At 36.3% G+C, this 21,975-nt stretch overlaps 3 protein-coding genes across 5 annotated transcripts in view; 2 read left to right on the top strand and 1 right to left on the bottom strand.

The window, feature by feature from the left end:
* LOC109055707 (SPRY domain-containing protein 3-like) overlaps positions 1-4,658 on the bottom strand; it is a 48,301-nt gene extending 43,643 nt beyond the window's left edge. Inside the window, exons 1-3 of the mRNA XM_042750761.1 lie at positions 4,509-4,658; positions 2,509-2,645; positions 1,126-1,201 (exon numbers count right to left, since the gene is read on the bottom strand). Coding sequence (XP_042606695.1) covers positions 1,126-1,201; positions 2,509-2,636 — 204 coding nt within the window. The 5' untranslated portion in view covers positions 2,637-2,645; positions 4,509-4,658. The remainder of the gene's footprint in view (positions 1-1,125; positions 1,202-2,508; positions 2,646-4,508) is intronic.
* Positions 4,659-7,493: 2,835 nt separating this feature from the next.
* Positions 7,494-11,167, top strand: LOC109055706 (insulin-like growth factor-binding protein 5). Its single transcript, XM_019072896.2, has 4 exons — positions 7,494-8,100; positions 9,001-9,035; positions 9,308-9,427; positions 9,759-11,167. Exons 1-4 carry the CDS (start codon positions 7,731-7,733, stop codon positions 9,870-9,872), a joined length of 639 nt encoding a protein of 212 aa, XP_018928441.1. The 5' UTR covers positions 7,494-7,730; the 3' UTR covers positions 9,873-11,167.
* Positions 11,168-13,802: 2,635 nt separating this feature from the next.
* Positions 13,803-21,975, top strand: LOC109055705 (phosphatidylinositol 5-phosphate 4-kinase type-2 gamma). 3 transcript variants are annotated; one of them, XM_042750610.1, is made up of 10 exons: positions 13,803-14,342; positions 15,382-15,479; positions 15,702-15,798; positions 15,940-16,086; positions 17,840-17,986; positions 19,433-19,663; positions 19,750-20,014; positions 20,113-20,216; positions 20,323-20,435; positions 21,230-21,975. In XM_042750610.1, the coding sequence occupies exons 1-9, from the start codon at positions 14,181-14,183 to the stop codon at positions 20,401-20,403; spliced, it is 1,332 nt and encodes a 443-aa protein (XP_042606544.1). In that variant the 5' UTR covers positions 13,803-14,180; the 3' UTR covers positions 20,404-20,435; positions 21,230-21,975. The 3 variants fall into 3 exon arrangements, with proteins under 3 accessions (XP_042606544.1, XP_042606543.1, XP_018928439.1); XM_019072894.2 differs by lacking the exon at positions 21,230-21,975 and having other exon boundaries at positions 13,824-14,342; positions 19,433-19,471; positions 19,550-19,663; positions 20,323-20,447; XM_042750609.1 differs by lacking the exon at positions 21,230-21,975 and having other exon boundaries at positions 13,806-14,342; positions 20,323-20,447.

Genomic DNA, 21,975 nt, shown 5'->3' with positions numbered 1-21,975 from the left:
AAATGTTATAATCATCTCTGTGGAAGAATACATAAGACAGTAACTTCTAAAAAGTAGCTAATACTTTGTTGATTAAAGTATATTGGGTAGAAGTTTCAATTAATAAATTATTAAATTAGTTTTTATCATTTAGAATTATATGCATTTAAAAAAAATTGACGAAATATTGATTAAATTTAAAGGCTTTTTCATCAAAGTACAAAGACGACAAAACCTAAGTTTGAAATAAAAACAAAAACAAACACTGGCTGTCCGTAGGACTCATTCGAGTAACATACAGGGTGTTACTTTCCAGCTCCAATCCCCCAGAGAGGAAGTTCATCACACTAGCTCAATCTGCCAGCAGCAGAAAACCCATCAGAGCTGTCTCCTGCCTCAGATACACATCCCGGCAGCGTCTGCTGTGCTCCATAAATTAAATCACGCTTGCCCTCTCCCAAAGACTAATTTATAGCCCAATCCCTGCGAGTTTTCCGGTACTAAATCACCTGGGAGCTTCTTTTCCGAACTGCATTTTATGGCAAAGTTGCTAGAGAGGTAACGGTGCTATCTGAGCATATCAACTCAAAGGGCCATGTCTATTGTGATGTGCACGGACACAGGAAGCATTACACATTTTAAAAACAGATTACTAGCAGCTCTTGGAAGTGGTTGCTGACAGCCATAAATTTGCTAGTGATTTTAGCGCAGAAAGATTTCTTGACCTGATTTGGACAGAATCAGTCGTTAATAATGATCAAAAGTGTCATAAAATATCTTGAATTACTACGTTTTTTCAAACAGCATTCACTTCTGAAAGTTCATTTTCTTTCCAAAAAAATGACATGGTATGCTGATTAGTTCAAACTGCTGTGAAATGAATAATAGTCAAAGGCAAGATGAAAGTCAAACATTTGGAAAATTAAAAACATTAAAAAAAAGGTGTGACTGAGGCATACAATATAGGAAATCCACAAAATCACATTAGGTTAAAATAGTTGAAATCACTTGACTTGATATCTGTGTGCATACAGTTACAAGTTATTAGTATTCAGGTGACTGGATTTCCTAATAAAAGGTAATAGAAAGGGTGTTGAAATGATTCTGATGTTTTTAGCAACCTGACAACATAGGTGTGCTGCTTACCTCGAAGTAACAGTTTCCCTTTGATAAGGGGCGTGGAGCCACGTAGCAGCCAACTTCATCAGAGTTCCCTTGGTAACTACAGCAGGGAAGTAATAAAAAGCTTAATCTCTAATAACCAGAGCACTGTTGCTATAGGTACATTATTAAAATGTCCAGTGATGTGTGGACTAGCTGTTGAAATCCCGTTCAGCTGTGTTTCTACATGTTTCACAATGATACGGGTGAGAGCTACTTTTGGAGCCCGAACAGCAGTTTATTTTCTAAGGATTCAAGCCAGAAGTAATTCAGAAAGATCAAGTTGTCACAGAGCTGTCAATGCTACTGATCTTCAATAATACTACTTGAACTAAAGACATCATAAAATGTAGAGCAAAATGCTATGTTAAGGAACATCTCAGCCAAAAATATTGTTCCAAAATGAATTAAATAATAAAAATATCTACACACACACATATATACAAACACACACATATATATATATATATAGATATGTTAAGGAACATCTCAGCATATATATATATATATATATATATATATATATAGAATATATATATATACACACACATACATATATATACATATATACATATATATGACATGTATATACACATAAATCATGTGACACTAAAGACTGGAGTAATGATGCTGAAAATTTAGCTTTGCATCACAGAAATAAATTACAGCTTGAAATATATTCAAACAAAAACATTTCTTTGAAACTGCAATAATATTTCACAATATTGTTTTACTGTATTTATGATTACATTAATGCAGCCTTGGTGAGTAAGAATCTTCCAAAGAATTTAAAAAAAAATCTCAATATACATATTTACAGTATTTTTGAGTGAACTATTCCTTTGAAGTCAGTCAACAATTTATTTATTTATTTATTTATTTTTTACACTCTTTGAATTCTCAAACTGGACAAACAACCCGATACAAATTAATTCTGAAAATGCTGGAGACTTCGCATTTAAAAAAAAGATGAATTACAACATCACATGTGCAAGGCCTGTTTATTTTTCCAGTGGATGGAGTTTGCTTTTCATCCTTATTCTGATCAAATAAAAACAAGTAGCCACTGATGTTCTCTGAAATTATAATTGTTTCAATCAGTGAGGTCAAGTGAGTCAAGGCTGATTACGTCTTTAGTGGCTCAAATACACGCACACATAATGCTTTACGCTCACAAGCCCCGCTCACTGATATCGATGGGGGTGGATGGTTGTGCAATTCAAAATATACAAATAAATAAGGATAAATGAAAAGCAGTGCAGAAATTTTCCATAAAAACTAGGGGGGTTAACACAGGCCAGGAGCTGATTTCCAAACACACTGGAAAAAGAACAGAGCGAGGGTCACTCGCTGGGCAAACCTACATACCTTAGCGTGTCTCCATTCTTCAACATTCGTTTGTATCGCTCTTGATAACGAACAGCACGGACTTCCCTGATTTCTCTGATCCTGCGCCGCCAGTTCAGGAATCTGTAGTGTAAATTGATATCATCCATCTCATAGGTCTGTGAAAACAGATGCACAATTAATTGAAATGAAACTGAAATTGCAGCATAAATATCTTGACAATTTGCGTTATCAAAATCGGTTCATATTCAATTCTGATTCTTACAAATCTCTGTATATGCCGTGAGCTTAACATGCATTTTGTAATACAACGTGTGCTAGATTCAATTTATTCACATATTGCAGCATTTTTGTAGATAGAAGTTTAAAACCGTTCACCAGTATTTTTCCAAAATAAAAGCTTGAGGATCTGAAATGTTACAAGCTTAATGTTCTGAATGCTTGAAAAGCAAGACATAAATATTAGTATTGTAACTTTTAGTGTAAAACAAGATCACATTATAATTATTAATGTACCTGTAAATTAAAGTTTCACTTTACAGAATAATTGTAATATATTTCAGCCTTTATTTGTTACAGTTACAGTTAAAAGTAATAATAATAGTACTTATTAAAACACCAGTGTGAATGTATTGAACATAGGGCTGCGAAACGATTAATCGTGATTAATCGATTCAAAATAAAAGTTTGTTTCCATACTATATGTGTATATTTACTATGTATACATAAATACACACACATATGTATATATTTTTAAAACAAATTATGTATTTGTATGTAAACACTTATAAAACAAATATATTTACATACATTATATTATATATACTTATTTTTTTCCTTAATATATACATGTATGTGTGTGTTTATATATATATATATATAATTAATATACACAGTACACATATAGTATGTGAACATAATCTTTTATTTTGAATCGATTAATCGTTTTGCAGCCCTAATTGAACACAAGAGGTTTGAGTTTATTTAAAGTCCAGCTTACTCTGTTAAACTTTATCACTTGAAATCATCACAATATATGACAAACATTATTACAATATAATTTCTGTCCAAGTCGTGCAGCCCCATACATTATAAAAAAATTAAATATTAAGTTTACTGGCAAATCATCTGTCATAAAAGAAACCATGTACATGTGAATGTGTCGTTCAATTATAGAAATATTAATTAAAATCTCAGTGGATACTAAGCAAATATTTAACATCTTGGGTTCTCGGCTGACATAATAAAAAAAGTTTTGAGATCCCCTGGTTGGTTCAGATATGGGATGCATATTCGTCTCCCCACCTACACCTAAGATTAACATCGCTCAGCACTAAATACCTCATTATCTCGAGTCAACTGTATAGAATTCTCCAGTATCAGTCGTTTGCAAAACATTTTACTTTATCACAGGGGCTTACTGGCATATTTGGGATATACACACGCAATAAATAACTCTAATACAAGGAGTAATCTTAAGAATCTAAAAGGCCTCAACAGATGTAAGTGTCAGCTGTAATACATACACCCAGGATATGACAGAGAATAATTCTAGATTGTCATAATTATCATATCAATCACATGGTGGCACCTACAACAGCATTTAGCAACAGATACAGATATTATTTGTTTCTCATAAAAAATAACTGGACAGACAGAAGTCCAGACAAAAACATCTGGCTAAGTAAATACTGACTACATCAATGCTATACAGTATATAGTGTCAACAATAAACTATTAACTAACTTCTGTTATAACAGCGTATCGTTACTATTTAAATAATGATGGTATGTTTAAAGAAAAGCTTGTATCACATTTGACAGAAGGTAATTAATTATTAAGTAACAGATGCAATAGCTCGTACTGGCAGGTTAGTTTCAATCACTGCTATACACCTTGCATGGCTAGCAAATTATTAGCAATGAGGCCTACTCGAAATAAACACAAAAACTACAAAACCGCTAAATGTCTACAAACATTACAATGTAACGTATCTATATATTATGTCGTTCCGTACGTACCTTATGTACATCAGCGGGTAAGACGTTATAAGTTTCTAAGGCCACTTATGTTTACTTCTAGCTATCGACTCCATTGGCTAAGCTACCTGACAAACTTCGCAGAAGTGAGAGCGGCTCTTCCTGGATGGCGTCAGTCGAGGAATGAATGCAGCGCGCCATTGAAAGGCGTCTCAGAGTTGATTGACAGGCGTTTGACCAATGAGAAACTTCGCAGCGAGCCGAAGGGGTTGTTAAGTTGGGCTTCAGGAGAATATGCTTTTGACCAATTTTACATACTACATATAATTTTATAAGCATAAAGTATGTACATATTTTGTTCAGTACGTTATGTGTGTGTGGGCCCTATTTTACAGATAAAAATTATAATATGTTATTATCGTATAATCATGCGTTTTTTATTTAAAACACTATTGTGGCTATATTTAAGTGACAATATGCAGTCTTCTGGTCATCATTGCAAAAATAAACCTTAAGGGTAAATATTTCGCAATAAAGCTGACTGCATATTATCGCTTGAATACTGCCACAATCACATTTGTTAAAGTAAAAACACACTGTACATGATCTCACAGCTAATTAATAAAATAATTAGAATCAAGTACTCCATTTAATGAAGTGACACAAACACTTACATTATTAACACAAGCGTTGACACAACTATTTTAATTTTTCATTCACTGTGAGGATGTATTTTCAGTCTATTAAAATTGTCTGGCACTCTATTACCTCACACAGCTGAAAAGTGGGTTAGAGAACATTTGGCACAATCCAAAGGCCCCTTATAATGGTGACTCATAACAACTGCAGGAGTTAAATGTACTGTAAGTGTATGGGCTGTAACATCTAAAAAACAGGATGATGCATGCATCTTATTTTTGTTGCATGTTACACTGTGAAACTGCTGATAAATGGAAGCAGAAAAGTTCAAAAAGAAACATAAGAGCCATCGAACTCTGACTTGTAGACAGAGATGAGGAGGAAAACCGTGTAATCTGGTGAATCTGGAAACAGAGAGACCCCATCAGTTTGGCATGCTTCTTGGAACATTCTCCAGCCAGAACATGTGGAAACAGAGAACGGGGTCGTGCTGTGGCACGGATGGGAATGTCAGACGGCAGGTGATTTTTGCGTTCTTTGCCAAGACTAATCAACTCTAATAAGAAAACCTCAGCCAGCCGAGTTTTCCCCAAACAAGGAACACTCCAACATTTTGTGGTTTCCAGAAGTTAAATAACTATAGTAGGCCTGGCCTATCAAATTGGGATTGTTCAATGGTATTCGTAACCGATAAACAGATCTATTCTGCGGCACAAACCGAGACTCAGAAGGCAAACATGTTTGTGTGAAAGAGAACTATGACCACACATGTCAATATCATAAGATAATCATCTAAATCCTGTTTGCCTTCTGCACTCATACCAGCCCATCTTTGACATCTTAACTTTCATCCCGCTTCACGACAACAACAAATAAACACCACTCTGTCCTTATGGGACCCCTTCAGCCGGGTGTGACCTGAAAGCAGGCTTTTGCATGTAAGAGACCCCATCTGCTTGGTGCATCCTGATGGTAAAAATAGTTGGTATAAACCCCTTGGCCACTGCATGGAATTTTCATCGTCTTCAACAAAAGCACTCCGAGACTTCTCGGCATTAAAAGACGACTCATAAACTCTCGATTAATGGTATCTGGGCCAAAGGACAACTCTGAACTTTATGAAGTCCTCCAAAGAGATCAGATTTATCTGGATGACTAGGCTGATGGATTGCATTATTAGCTGCTGGCATATATCATCTTGTGTACATTCCAGCGAAAACACTGCCCCAATTATCCAAACGGTCCCTTCTCCAAAATAATCTATTAACTGGCAGAATCACCCTTGGTTGAATCACTCAATCATAAAGCAGCGTTCTCAGTTCAGGTGCTTGTTCAGTCCGCTTTTTAAGTCTGACGTCACGTGTCAACGGGTCCAAACATTATCAGATCCCAAAAGCAAGCAACATCCTACTGAAAAAATCATGATCCTAACCTTTATTTCCATACAGAAATGTCGGATGGTTAGACAGCGACTCCTCTTTTATGAATAGTTGAAATATTGATGTCCAGGACACTGTGAGCCCAGAGACTGTAATTTATACCTTCAGTTTTTAAAAGCTTTGTTTAAATGTGTGAAGAAATATAGTGTTGAGATCCAGTGTTCTCAATTGAAAAAGTAGGGGCTTCAGAAATGTCTTGCATCATAACTTAACCTGTTGTTGATATTATCTTGAATGATTGGTCCATGTATGTGTCATTTTTTTAAAAACTTTTTGGCTTGGCAATGCCAACCCCAAGCTCAGGTTCGTCTACATCCATTATTTTTAAGTGCAATGCCCACATCTCAACATCCAAGCAACTGAACCTCAAACCAAATCTCTGCTCCACATTTTGTCTTTTTCGATGTTTGGAAGTATGTCACAATACGGAAGAAAAGAGCTGTCACCACTTCAGTTTCATCGCAACTTTAATAAGTAGTTTTTCTGCATCTGAAAGATAATGAAAAGGTTCAAAAAGTTACTAATACTACAATGCTACATAAAAAGCTTGACTTCTATGAAGTGGCTGATCTTTTTAGCATTCTTAGAAGCAACAGGGTTAATGGTGTGACTCTCCCACAAGCAAATTACCGTAGTCGGCAGAGAAATGGAATCCCTTGCCTTCATTGTTACCATGGCAAAGATTACTAGAAACATTTTCACAGATGATGCAGAAAAAGTAGCCATCATAGCCAGAGTAAGTATCCTGGGCAAAGGAATGTTTCCAGATACAATAATGGGTGAGGGAAAGCTGGAGCAGTGCTTGATGATTTCTAAAAGGAAAAATAATCTCTCTCTCTCTCTCCTTCTCTCTCTCTCTCTCTTTCTTTCCACCCCCCCTTACACATTCTCTCTCCCTTTCTCTCTCTCTCTCTCTCTCTCTCTCTCTCTGTCTGTCTGTCTCTCAGTCCCAGCCCCTGAAGGTGTCATAACTGTGCTCTCTCCCTCTCGCTCTCTATCACCGCCTTTCAGATCTTTAAAAGCCGCTGCTTGCCGTTTCTCACTCGTTCTCGGTTTGTATCCTCTGGCACTGCAGGGGACTCCCAGCTCGCAGCCTCACCAAGCTGAAAAGCGAGCAAAGAAACAGAGAGGGGAAAGAGAAACAGACTTCCAGAAATAGCATCAGCCACGTACGACAGAACCGAGCATGGAGAACCTGAGACCCGGACGCAAGATGTCTTTCCTTTCCAACTTGATGCCAGTTGTCCTGTTGCTGATCATCTACAGTGGATCCTGGTCTTTGGCGGGTCGCTTGGGCCCCCACAAAAACTGCATGACCTGCAAAGACGGGAACCCGTCGGGCACGGGCCGGGCCTCCAGGGACCCGGCCGGGGCACCCAGCACCACCGTGTTGGCGTCAGGGGAGCCCTGTGGGGTTTACACCCTGAGTTGCGCCAAGGGGCTTCGCTGCGTACCCCCTCCACGTGAACACAGCCCCCTTCAGGCTCTGCTGCAGGGCAGAGGCTCCTGCACCAAACAAAGCAGAACCAGTCCCACCGAGAGGCCCCGCCCCACAGGTAAGAGTTGCAGCCAGCAGATGCCTTTGCGGTCCCTTCCTCCATGCTGTAGCTTCGCCGGCGTCTCACCGTGCCGCATGCGGTGAGAAAATGCGATGGCTTATCTGCTTTAAGTACCACAGCGAAATAGCTCGAGGATGCATTTCAGGTTCCATGGATGTGCTGGCAAGCCGCTGCGCTGCAGTGTCCATATCACAGGCTTGGTAGGATGACAAAACTGTAACTGAACCAAGGACATGTGCATAAAGTGCCGGGAATAACTGCTGGTTTGCATGTGATGGCTGTAAATTCCTGCAGGGTGTAAAGGCATTTCTGTGATTTGAGGCTTTCGCACCTCGTAAATATGCATAATGAAGATCACTTGTAATAATGGCCATTTGGATGAATGTGCAAGGGTTGTATATGAGTATAGATGTGTTTGTGTGTGTGTGTGTGTGTGTGTGTGTGCATGTGTAGTTGTGTGACTATAAGCATCTGTGCCATGCATATGGACATCAGAACTATTCAGAGCAGAATAAAGAGGAGACACAGAGGAGATAAAGAGCAAGAATAATGTATGTGTGTGTGTGTATGTGTTCTTGAGTGTATACCAGTGTCACCCACATTCCTACAGTGTCATTTCATGTAGCAGGTCAAATGTAGTCATGTAGTCTCCATCTACTGTTTACTTTCAGTCATTACAACTTAAGAGATGTAGCCTATATTGTCAATTTATAAGAATGATTTCAGGAACTATTCCTTAAAAATGTGGGTTTGTCTGGATCAAACAAGCCAAATCACACAACATATACTCTTAAATCCCAGCCAAACATATTCATTTAGTTGAATCACAGGCTTCAATGTCGTTTTCTCAAAAATGCAGAGTCATAATTCAGTACTAATGTACTAATGTTTTCACAGGGCCAAATCCTTCAAATAGTGGTGAAATAGACAAGGTGAGTCTATCTTTGGTTTTCGGATTATATAATTAATGCTTACATTCTAAGCATTAGACCAAGATTAAAAAAAAAAAGGGGTTTTATTGGGCTTCGTTGTTTTATATCGATTGTTATATTAATATTAAATGTTAAAGTCAGGTCAGATTGTGCCTGTATAATTAAAGTGGAACTCTAGAGAATGAAGAGAATGGAATGATCAAAATGCCTCGTAAGCAAATATAAATAATACAAATTCTTAAGCATGACGTGTGGCAACATTTCCTCACCAGGCTCCATGTCGTAAGCTGCTCAACTCTGTCTTGCGAGGTCTCGAACTCACCATTTTCCAGTCCGACCGTGACATCTACATCCCAAACTGTGACACCCGTGGGTTCTACAGGAAAAAGCAGGTACTGGTTAACTAAACCAATATCAAATGGAAATTTATATTTTGAAGATTCAAGGCTTTATTGATTGATATGGTTAAAGGGCTTTGGTAACATTAACATTTAAAGAAAGCTGATTATATGATAACGAGAAGGATTATTTTATCCCTGTTTACTCGTTTTGTTAGTTCTTCTGGTTTAGTAGTTCTACCCAACTTCCTTGTGGAAGCTCGTTTCAATAAATGAACTGAGGAGGAAGTTTCGATATCTGAAGGTCACCATTATGAGCCATTTTGTATTGCGGATGACAACCTTCGATGTACCAAAGCAAGAACAATCTCCTGTTGTCTTGTAGTGTCGGTCTTCTAAGGGCATGCAGCGCGGCCACTGCTGGTGCGTCGACGAGATGGGCAACACCGTGCCATCACGTGCCGGGGAGGATGGCATTTTACCATGTGATGGAGAGTGAGGGGAGCGACGACCCCACGGCTCTGAGCCTGGAGGAAGAGGAGGGGTACAGGGAGAGGGGATGACTTCAGCTCGGTGCAAGACACTGCCTGACCAGGACACACCAGGGATAAACCACTTCACACGGGAACGGGCCCTCACTCAGAATGTCCAGACCACGTTCACTGCCATAAACTCGAATAAACAGCATCAGAACACAGAAATAATGACCACTACACCACATGAGCTTAAGTTGGGATAGGTCAGCTGTTACAGAGAGATATTTAATTCCTGGCCACAACTATGTTTGTTTCTCAATGGGCTGTTTAACTATTAAGCAGATGGGGTGACGTCCCCTCTCCCCTTCTCCAAAGATACACTGACAAAACTATACATATGAAAACGGAATATACCTTTGCGTCTAATTTATTCTGGAGTATTACTAAATTTCCTTGAAGACTTGCATACTTTTGAATCGTACACATTGTCATGTAATCGACATCTAAACGCTATCATAATGTGCACATTTGGGAAGTACTCCTTTTTCGTTCATACGACACTGACCGCAAACACACGTCGTGGATTATTTGTACATAAGTGAGGTTATCGTGGTTGGTTGTGTCATGAGGTGGAATATTCTTGAATGCTGATGGCTGTTACCTTTTTCGAGAAGTTGTTAGGCATATTTTTATATATTTCAATATGCTATTTTATATATATAAATATATATAAAATATATATAAATTGTTGATTTATTTAATGAACTACAATGCCATGTATTTTTATATTGTCAGCAGTTTTTTCATTGTCAAAACAGAGCTTAGTTTATTTGCTAAGAGAGTGAGCGCCATGCGTTGGTGTCACCATAAAAAGGGATTAAAAACAAAAATACAACTTAAAGACACCCTTAAGAGCATTTACTGCTGTACATGTGTTTTTTATGTAATTTGTATTATTTTATGTCATTATTTATGTCGATATGTTGATCCTTCAGTATTGGAAAGTGTTACTATATCGCTTAATTTTCAATATTTCAGATTGTATTCTGGGTATTTTGTTCAGAACTCTGTGTTTTCTCATTCCCAAAATGCATTGAGAAAAAAAGTGCACAAAATAATGTCTGATCAATGTACCTCACACTGATTTTGTTGTATCGATATATGTGCCAGTAGTTGTGGGCCCTTGAAAAGGAGCCCATTGCAAAAAAATATATATATAATGTGTGCAAGAACTATGATACAAAAAATATACAAAAAAAAAATAAATAAATAAAAACAAACGGATACAGAGAAAAATAAATGCATATGTTAATATAAAGACTGACTCTTTGCAGGATCTCATTTGGAAACCCACATGCATTAAAAAAATGTAATATGATAAATTATGAATACTATCAAACCATGCAAATGCACAACTAAAATAGAAAAAAAAAGGAGCGATGAATTAGCAAAAGGCAGCAAGAAAGAGCAGATGCTGCTGTTGGCTGAAAAATACAGCCATATGCTCATACAAATGTCACATACAAATATTACCTTGTGCATACTGAGCTACGGTGACTGTGCATTTTTGCAAGCCCAGAGCAGATTTAGCTTACTAAGAATAACTTTATGCTTTATCAGGGTATAACATCTTGTTATATCAGCCAAGTAGTTACATATAATGCTATTTATACAGGGTAATTCTCATGAATATAAATGAAATATTAAATATTTAGAGTGCTGGAGATTTTGTGCCAAGACAGATTCATGCACATGTATACTCACACAACAATCCATATGCTTGTTTCCAAGGTAACAACATATAGCAGAATATAGCATATGTCTGTCTGTGCTTTCGTCATGCCCTACTTTGAATCACTGTGACTTGGAGAATGTATTCGCTCTGTAACGTAAGCTACATTTTTGTAGGCATATATTATTCGCTGTGTCGAATCAAGAGAGCCAAAATATAGATACAGAGGAAGATATAACTAAATATATAACGTATTTTTACTCACATTAGATATGATATTTGATCAGTGTTGGGAAGGTTACTTCTGAAATGCAATAGGTTACAGATTACAAATTAAAATATCTAAAATGTAATAAGTAGTGTAACTATTTCAATTACTTTATTAAAGTAATGTAACTTATTAAATTGGTTTACTTTTCTAAATTTGTAATGATTTCATATGTTAATAATTTCTAAACACTGATTACTGTCACTTTCGAAATCCCTCATCACTTTAATTAAGATTATATTCATTTAGTTTTAAAGCACGACCTCCACAAAATAAGACCTTGAGACCATTCTGAGGTTAAATACAGATTTACAACCAGAACAAGAAAAAGTTTAGTACTGTTTTTGAAATCAAATCTTTGCATAGCTATGACAGGAAACACTGGCATCTAACAATGGCTTGAAAAAATAAAGCATATTCATAAATCCAAATAGGAAACCGTTATAGAATAATCATGTATCATATTCTGTGTCCTAAACTCCTGAAACATTGGTGTCTCGCATTTTAGAGCAGTCACTGCAATTTATGAAAGATATCAATTAAATCTGTATGTGGGTGTTTATGGAAAAAATCATATGTAATCTCCTTTGTAATTGTTAAAGCGCCCCTATTATGGGTTATGAAAGGTTCATATTTTGGTTTTGGGAGTCCCCAACAACAGGTTGACATGCATGCAAGGTCAAAAAACACTTTCATTGTCTCATAATATGCATTTATTTTTAACCTTACTTGCTCAATGACTCCCAAACGATTCGCTCGACCATTCATTTTCCAAACCCCTCCTTTGCGTGACGCTAATCTGCGTGATTGGTCGGATTGGTCTCATTTTTATTTCATCATAAGACTGTAATGCCTGATAAAGCAGCTTTTGTGAGCACTGCTTTGTTTACAGCATTACCAGGGAAATATGCTAATGTTTCATGTTGACGTCAACATGAAACAGCCTGGAATTCATTTTAAAAACAACTCGTTTCAATGATTCAGAGTTGACTCTTTCTTTTGAGAGACAATAAATTTATACACGGTGCACTTTCAGATTTCAAACTCTGCAGGATTGAAACATTTTTTTATTTGTTTTTAAAATTATTTATTTAAATTTTTTTGGGTTTGTTTTATTTTGTGCATGAAAAATTTTTTATAATTAATTGTATTTATTTATAATTTTTTTTTTTTCTCAGTAATTGTAATTTACTGTAACTGTAAATGACTAAATGTAACTGATAACAGTTTATTACATTTTATTTATATCTCACATTTACTGTAACTGTAAATGACTAAATGCAAGTGATTACAGTTTATTTATTTGCATTTTATTACATATTATTACATTTAATTTGTAATAAAATTACATAATTTAATTACATGTTAACTAGTTACTTCTCAACACAGTGCATTTGATAGACTGTCACTCCAAAAACACAAAAGTTCCTTAATGATTTCTGCGCCTCCAGAGACATCAACCCATTTGCAAAATTAATGAATTTTCAAAACGGGATCCCAGACTCCACTGCTAGGATAATGGCAAATAGACTAAATGTTGTAATTTCGACAGAGTTTAGGAAAACGTGAGTTGTGCTTACCTGTGTAAAAACTGACAATGCTAGGATGGCTTGGGTGGTTGCCAGGGTGTTGCTAGGGTGCGTTTCCCAAAAGTTCCGTCGTTACCAATAGAGTTCAACTGAACCACTTTAGTTAGCTATGGTTTTTTTTGGGAAACCCATGATTTATATTTAATTTTATGTCTGAATATTTTTCGCATATTTTAATAAGGTAAACATCATCAGTCAGGGGTAACTTCGGCTCGTGCTGGCGCCAGGACCGATTCTTGTCCGATTTGTGAACGAACCGTATTTTTGAACCGGTTCAACCGAATCATTGAACAGATCCACCTCAAAACAAGGGTTCGTTCGGACGTGTCAGTCATGTCAACCGCAAGAATTTGTCAGACGAAATATTATAGTTATGGTCAGGTTAGTATGAATGTTTTTACTGTCTCATCTCACCTGTACGTTCACAAACCACGTGACGTAGCTACACTCAGGTGAGAGTCTGACACGCATTCTTGCTGTCACAATATATCAAGAGCTGTTTCTCTCCTCTGAACTTGTGGGAGGAGCATCTGGATCACTGCCACACAGCAACCTAGTGTTGTTCACTTCCATGAAGAACCGGTCCATCTGGGCCTGCAAACACAGCGGAAAACCGACCCCCGCGGCTTAGCGCTTGTGTGGTTTACGACCTTTGATTGTCAGCTGAAGGAACCGGAGCCGGAACAGAGGGAGGCGCATCCGAGAGCAAAACAGACCGCTGTGTTACAGGGGAGTGACCGTGATGATGGCGTCCCACGGTAACACCGGCAGCGCCTCCAGCCCAATGGTCATGCTCGCCCCCAAAACCAAGACCAAAAAGAAACATTTCGTGCAGCAGAAGGTCAAAGTGTTCCGGGCGAGCGACCCGATGCTCAGCGTGTTCATGTGGGGCGTTAATCATTCGGTAAGGCGATATACGATTCACTTAACTTCCTACATGCCATTTTATGAGCTAACAGTTAGCTGCAAGCACGTATATAGGGGGTTTTGAGGGCTTTTAAATGCATGATGTATATTAATATTAATAAAATTTGCGTGCACCGTTGTTGATATGGGTTTTGGCTCATGAGGTCACATGCAAACTGGATACATTGTTTGATTGCACGCGGCGGATTTGCAACTGTTGCTACCGATTTTCGAACGAATCTTTCTTTTGAGTCGAATCTTTGAAATAGAATTGGTTCACAACCAACACTAGTCTCAACGATTTGTTACGAATCAGACTGAATCGGTCTAAAGCGGTTCAACCGATTCTAGCCATTATTTTGGTTTTGTTTAATTGACATGCAAATCATATTTAGGTTCTACGACTTCGTTTTAGTAATTTTAATTGCATGTGCAATAATTTGAAGTAGGACACGTGCTATTACAATAACCACCCATGTAATAGGTACGAAAATAAAACGATTAAACATAATATAAGTATTTATTTCCTTGTTTGAACGTTTTAGATAATATTAAATTCTAGAATGACAGGGACCGTATGATGATGTAATAACGTCACGAGGTAAACGAATCATTTAATTGTTGCTTTAAACGGTTCTTTGAGACTGTTCAAAAGAGCCGTTTGGCAAATGAGTCAGATTTCATATGAGTGACGTTGTAGAGAAAATAAGTTTTGGAGATATATGCTTTCAGTGTCTTAAATTCGTCTTTTCCATTTATATGTTACTTGCAAAACTGTTTAGTCAAAATGCATGACTAATAATGCAGATCATAGTGAAATTCCAATAGGAATCTCGTAAACATCTCTTTAAGATTTTTGGAGGATCCTGGGGAAGTAATTGCTTTTAGGGAGAGTTTATGTTATATGGATCATTTAGACGTTGCATAATTGGGAGACTGGGACATTTTCGTGCAATGACGTGTTAGAAGAGAAATCGGCAAGTGCAAAGTTCATTTCAGACGCAAACAAGTAGTTTTTGCCCACTCTGTTTTTCCAGATAAATGATTTGAATCAAGTTCCTGTGCCCGTCATGCTGCTCCCTGACGACTTCAAAGCCAACACCAAAATTAAAGTGAACAACCATCTCTTCAACAAGTATTTATCAAAAGCACATCATTATTTTACACAGATTGTCATTGCACTGTGCTCGCTGTGTCTACATGTGAACTTGAACTTCTAAGCAGGAACATTTAGACGGCGAAAGAGTGTAATTGGCAGCTTTTTCTGCATAACAGCCACATCAAAGCAGCATTTTGCCTTCAGGTGAAATGCAGGATTCCAATGGAGTTTTTAATATGATCATTCTGTACCTTACAGAGAGAATCTTCCAGGCCATTTTAAATTTAAGGAGTACTGTCCGCAAGTCTTCAGGAACCTCAGGGAGAGGTTTGGAATTGAAGATCTTGACTATCAGGTGACCTGATAGTCAAACATTTTGTGCATTGCATCCATTGATTGAAAGTATCTTATTTCTTTTGTTCTTGGATATAATATAATATTACTGCTAAATTTGATGGGAATTTTTGCGCTTGCATGCATGGATGTTTTCCATCAGGTGTCCCTGGCTCGTAGTGCTCCCATGAGAGGCGATGGACAGGGAGAAGGTCTTCTCTTCACGTCCTATGACCGTACGCTGATAGTAAAGCAGATCTCCAGTGAAGAAGTAGCTGATATGCATAACATTCTGTCCGAGTATCACCAGGTATGTCACAACACAGTGGTCAGCATATCCATGGTTAATTCAAGCCATATCAAATCTAAGAGATAGTCGATATCTGTTCAACTGCTATAACTGCTTGTATTTACATACAAATATGATTCTAGAAGTTGTGATCTGTTCAAATTAAATTCATAACTAGTATGCCAACCCAATTGTTTGGAGGCACATTGTATGACAAAAGGCGTTTGTGTTTTAAATGTTAAGCTTGTTTTCTTAAACTTAAGCATACTGTAATTGTGTACGACTTTAGCTTACATATTACACAATGTGTTGGGGAAATAATCAGACAAAAGAACTAAGACTCCAGCTATTTTTATGTTTAATTACCCAGTTGGGATCCGCACACACTGTTGTTCATTTCCTCTCTACTTTGTCATGCAAACTTGTTTAGTCTCTGAAGTCATTTTCATGTTGCATTCACACTTCCTTAAAATAGGTAAATTTCTCTTTTTATGATTGACAAAAAGCTTTAGTTGTTTTGTGAGGTTATTTAAAGGTATAGTAAGTCGTTTATGGTCGATAGAGTGGTAGTCTTAGATTTTATAAAACTATTGGCATGCATACAGCATCATGATCAAGTTTTGTGTTATTATATTCCAAGGTGTTTTTGTCATGAATAGCTCATTTAGGCCACAGCTAAAACTGTCCAAAAATGAGGCACCACTGAGAGAAATATTAGGTCATGGCGGCCACCATGAAAGAGATTTTCCTTATGTCAGATTAACAGCTACACTACAGTTTAAAAGATTGGGGTCAGGTGGATTTATTTTTTTATAAATTTTGAAAGATTGGGGTTTAAATAATACTTTCATACAGTAAGGAGGCAATATATTGATTAAAAGTGACTGTAAAGCCTTTCATAATGTTACAAAAGATTTCTATTTCAAATAAATGCTTTTTTGAACTTGAATTGTGGGAAAAAAAGTTTTCAACATTGATAATAATAATAATAATTGATTTCTGAAGGATCGTGTGACACTGAAGACTAGAGTGATGCTGCTTAAAAAATTCAGCTTTGCATTACAGAAATAAATATCATTCTCAAACATTTTATAATAGAAAACAGTTATTTAAATTGTAATAATAATATTACTATTTGACTGTATTTAACACAGCCTTGGTGAGCATAAGAGAAACATTTAAAGATCCTACTTACCCCAAACTTTTGAGCACATATTTGTTAACGTATTATAATTTTTTTAGATGTATAATGTTTTAAAACTCTTGTTGTAAGAATTGGGTTAGCGTAGCGTTTGAGTGCCTGTGTCTTGTTGACGGTGCCGTGACAGCCATGAGATAAGTATGTGTGAGTGGCTTTCTCAGTGGCCATTGTAGCTGAATGAGTGGATCTTAATTGAGACTGTGCTTCTGCATTTGCATTGCCTTTATATTCACAACATGTCCTGTGGGTGCACAAACACGTATCCAGGAATCTCTAACGACACATTTCTTACTAAATGTTAAATTATATGCTAATATTTGTTTTTAAAGTGCTATTAACATGCATTTTCTTTCATATTCCATGCAGTTTTAGATTCAAGTTAGTCTAGGTGTGCAGTGATGCAGAAAGGGATTTTTTTTTAAAATTTATTAAGCCTGTGGGCTTGTTTGGTATTGATACCATATGCTACTTCTAAGTTGGTTCATTAGTTATAAAATTTGTTATATTGTATGTGATTTTGAATTTATTTTTGAATTTATGGTTGTATGATTATTTTTGTTTTTTTTTTGTCAGCATATAGTGAAGTGTCATGGCAGTACACTCCTCCCTCAGTTTTTGGGCATGTACCGGGTTACGGTGGAGAGCGAGGACACGTACCTGATCGTCATGAGGAACATGTTCAGCCACAGACTCGTTGTCCACAGGAAATATGACCTGAAGGTGAGATGCTGTTTCTTCAGGATTGTTTTGGCTGTGATGCTGTGTGCCTGATCTTTTCATAGCGTGACTGATATTTGTCTTTGCACACATCATTAACTTCGCGAGCAATAAGCAAACAGCACCTAAATCATGCGGCACATCCCCTTAGACCTGGTTTAAGAGATTTAGGTGGACATGATTGAAGAGTAGTTCATGAATAATATCTCAGATGTGCCAGTTATTGAGGATCTGAGTGCTGGGCTGCACTGACAGAGCTGGAAATGGAAACGGTGCTTTATGGATGAGATTCAATGAGGACAAGGGCTTTTTTCCATCTTGTAGAATAGGCAATATCATATATTTATGACAGTATATAATTTAAGAAGAAGAAGAATTAAAATAATTTTAAAATGATTATTATTAGTAGTAATAGTGTGTATAAGTAAGACTATACTAGTAGAATATTTTTTCATTTACACATTTACAGTTAATGACTCATGATTAATTTTCATGAATCAATTCAAACTGTCAGTAAATCATTTAAATAAAATTATTATATAAAAATAAAATAAAAAATAAATCATTCAGGGAGTTGATCCAACTCTGTATCAAAATGTTTTTTTTTTTTCACATTTAACATTTTCAAACAACATTGAAACAATGGCTGTTTGTTTAAAATCACTAATTATATATTATATTATTAAGTATTATATATTTGCTTTATATCTTATTGCTTTATATTAATGCCATTAAAAAATTTTTTTTTAAAGTCTCTTCTGCTTACCAAGACTGCATTTATTTGATGGCAAATACAGTAAAACAGTATTGTGAAATATAATTAATAAAAAAAAGTAATTAATGTAATTTATTCCTTTGATCCAAAGCTGAATTTTCATCAGCCATTACTTCAGAATCCTTCAGAAACTGTAAGGTTAATTATCCTAATATGCAGATTTGGTGCTTAAACATTTTTTATTATTATTATTATCAATATTGAAAACAGTAGGGCTGTTTAATAATATATTTGTAGAAATCGTGATATACATTTTTTTCAGGATTCTTTGATGAATGTGAAGTTAATAAGCATTTATTTGAAATATAAATCTTCAATGCATCTTTAAAATCTAAAAACAAGAACCTTACAAGTTTTTAACTGCAGTGTATTTCATAATAAAATAATCATACTGTTGATGATATTATAATTATATCTATTAGTAATAATGTGTTTGGCCAGGGTGTCTTTGGATTTGTTTTTGGTGTAAACGGGCCTGGAGGGTGAGTAAAACATGGGCTCGTTTTCTTTTTTGGGTGAACTAGTCTTGTTTATTGCTATTTTGATTCTGTGCCACAAGAGGGTGTGAATGCACTGATGTACAACACAGATCATGATAAAGCATCCAATGCTCATGCATTTAATAAAAAACACACTCCTCTCTTAAAAAGAGTCTAACATTGTGTTTTATTCAGGGTTCACTGGTAGATCGTGAGGCCAGTGACAAAGAGAAGGTAAGACGCCAGTCTACATCATTTTTAAATGATGCAACACAAGACACGATTCAGACATTTCTGCTTCTTCTAATGCAGGTGAAAGAGCTGCCGACTTTTAAAGACATGGATTTCAGAAATAACATGCAGAAGGTGTACGTGACAGAAGAGCAGAAAGAGAAGATTATGGAGAAGCTAAACCGAGATGTAGAGGTGAAGACTTGTGCTTTAAAAAAAAATGTCACGATGACTTTTAAAAGCTTCTAAAATCCCTGCTCTTCATGTTCCTGTGATTATAGTTCCTGGTGAAGCTGAAGATAATGGACTACAGCCTGTTGTTAGGCATCCATGATGTGGCACGTGGCGAGCGGGAGGAAGAGGAGGCAGAGGAGCCCAGCTGTGAAGATGACACTGATCCCGAGAACGGCCTTGCTCCGGCCGTGCAGGTGGGATCATACGGCACGTCGCCGGAGGGCATCGCCGGTTACATGAACTCCTTCAAACCCCTAGGACCTGGAGAATTTGACCCTTACATTGATGTATACGCTGTCAAAAGCGCCCCAGGTAAGTTCTGGCTGCTAAACTGGAGAAGAAGTTGAGGATATGGAAGGGAAGAGGGAAGCGGGAAAGGAGGTGATATGCGTGTTTGTGTTGGATTCCAGGTGCACCGCAGAGGGAGGTGTATTTCATGGGCCTCATTGACGTGTTGACGCAGTACGACACTAAGAAGAAAGCTGCACATGCCGCCAAGACCGTTAAACATGGCGTGAGTGGAAAAACTGTTTTAATGCGCACTCGTCCGGTATCATTTGCCCTTATTCTGAGTTCTAGGAGGTTGTAACAACATGAGTCATCCTGTTCCTTCCTTTCAGGCTGGTGCTGAAATATCTACGGTTCATCCAGAGCAGTATGCCAAACGATTCCGTGAATTCATCTCCAACATTTTTGCGTAACCACTTCTGGGTGTCTTTGGCGACACTTCAAGGTCACGTTTCACCCCAAAATCAAAAGAAAAAAACAATATATATATATATTTTGCATAAAGAAATTAAGTCTGTTTTTATGACCATTAAGTTATTTTTCATTGTGACATTATTTTTATGACAATAAAACACATTTGCCCCTTTACTGTAATATGTCCAGATGATTCTCATTGCAATAATACAGTAACTGTTTTAATTAAAAAAAAAAAATTGTTGTCCATATATATGTGATTGTGATTGCAATAATACAGTACTCTTTTAAATGAAATTCAATGTGTGTAGACACACACACACAAAGAAAATAAATGTATTAATAATAGTTTTATTTTATAAGTACTGTATTATTGGGTGTGAAATTGAAGTATTTCTTATTTTAGATTTTTTGTATTTCATATATTAGGTATATACAGTATGTACATAAACATGCACAGACAGACAATAATATTACTCAGTACAGTCATTTTTAATAAAATTATCAGTAGGTTATTAATATTATTTATATAGCAAATGCAAGTATTTCTAATTTTAGTTTAGTTACAGTTGTCTATGTTCCGTTTGTTTGTGTGTGTGTGTATGTATATACTATTATATTTTGTATGTGCACATATATATATATTTGTTCTGAATTATTATGAGAATTTGGAGGGGAAATGTGTTTTATTATAAAAAAAATAAACTCTGAATAAAAAAAATCTTAATGGTGTTTAATAGGCTTAATTTTTTTAAAGCAAAATATAATATAAATTTTTTTTTAATTCTACAGTGACATATGCACCATTCTTCATGTTCTTCACAGGTTTTGTCAGATTCACTCAACATGTTTTTACAATTTCTACTGCCATCACATATGTTGATTTTTTTTTTTTTTTTTTTTTTTTTATCTTGTGCTTCATATTTTCATGAATTTTCATAACATATTTAAGCACGACATGTTGACATGTCTCATCCACACTACAGCTACATTCACGAAGGGTGTATTCACAAATGAATAACACTAGATTCACATGAATCAATTTGTGACATAACCTACAAATATAACATCGCTTAATCTGTTAAGGAGATATAACTCCAAACCTGTAGCAGTGACATGATTAGTTCTTGGTGTGTTCTCTCCCTTTCTTTGGACTTTGGCTTGGCAGAGAGAGAAACCGTCGCCTTAACCGATTGTGGAGGAATAACAGAAAGTCAAGGTGTGTGATGCTTTAAGCACATGCTAGCTTCATTTAATATATGCAGCATTAGAATGTTGTAAGATAAAAAACACAAACTGACCAGCCGGTGACCTTAAGTGTACATTAAGGGTCTAGATTAAAGTAATGCTATGAATGGAATGCTGACTGTTTTTATGGATGGATGGAGCACACACTCTTCTTTTGTCTTATTTGAGCTATTTTATGCAGTTAGCCTTGATGCAGAAAAGAGGAAATTTTGTAGTTTGCAGTAGAAATACTTTAGCAACACTGAGCTGATTTAGTATGAAATGCCTTATTGTTGCATTTTATTTATTTTGCAAATCAGTGTTTGGACCAAATATATTTTTCA

The sequence above is a fragment of the Cyprinus carpio genome, chromosome B23 (genome assembly GCF_018340385.1).
Source record: "Cyprinus carpio isolate SPL01 chromosome B23, ASM1834038v1, whole genome shotgun sequence".
Classification (NCBI taxonomy): Eukaryota; Metazoa; Chordata; class Actinopteri; order Cypriniformes; family Cyprinidae; genus Cyprinus; species Cyprinus carpio.
The sequence above is the reverse complement of the archived record's forward strand: the minus strand, read 5'-3'. Positions and strand labels throughout refer to the sequence as shown.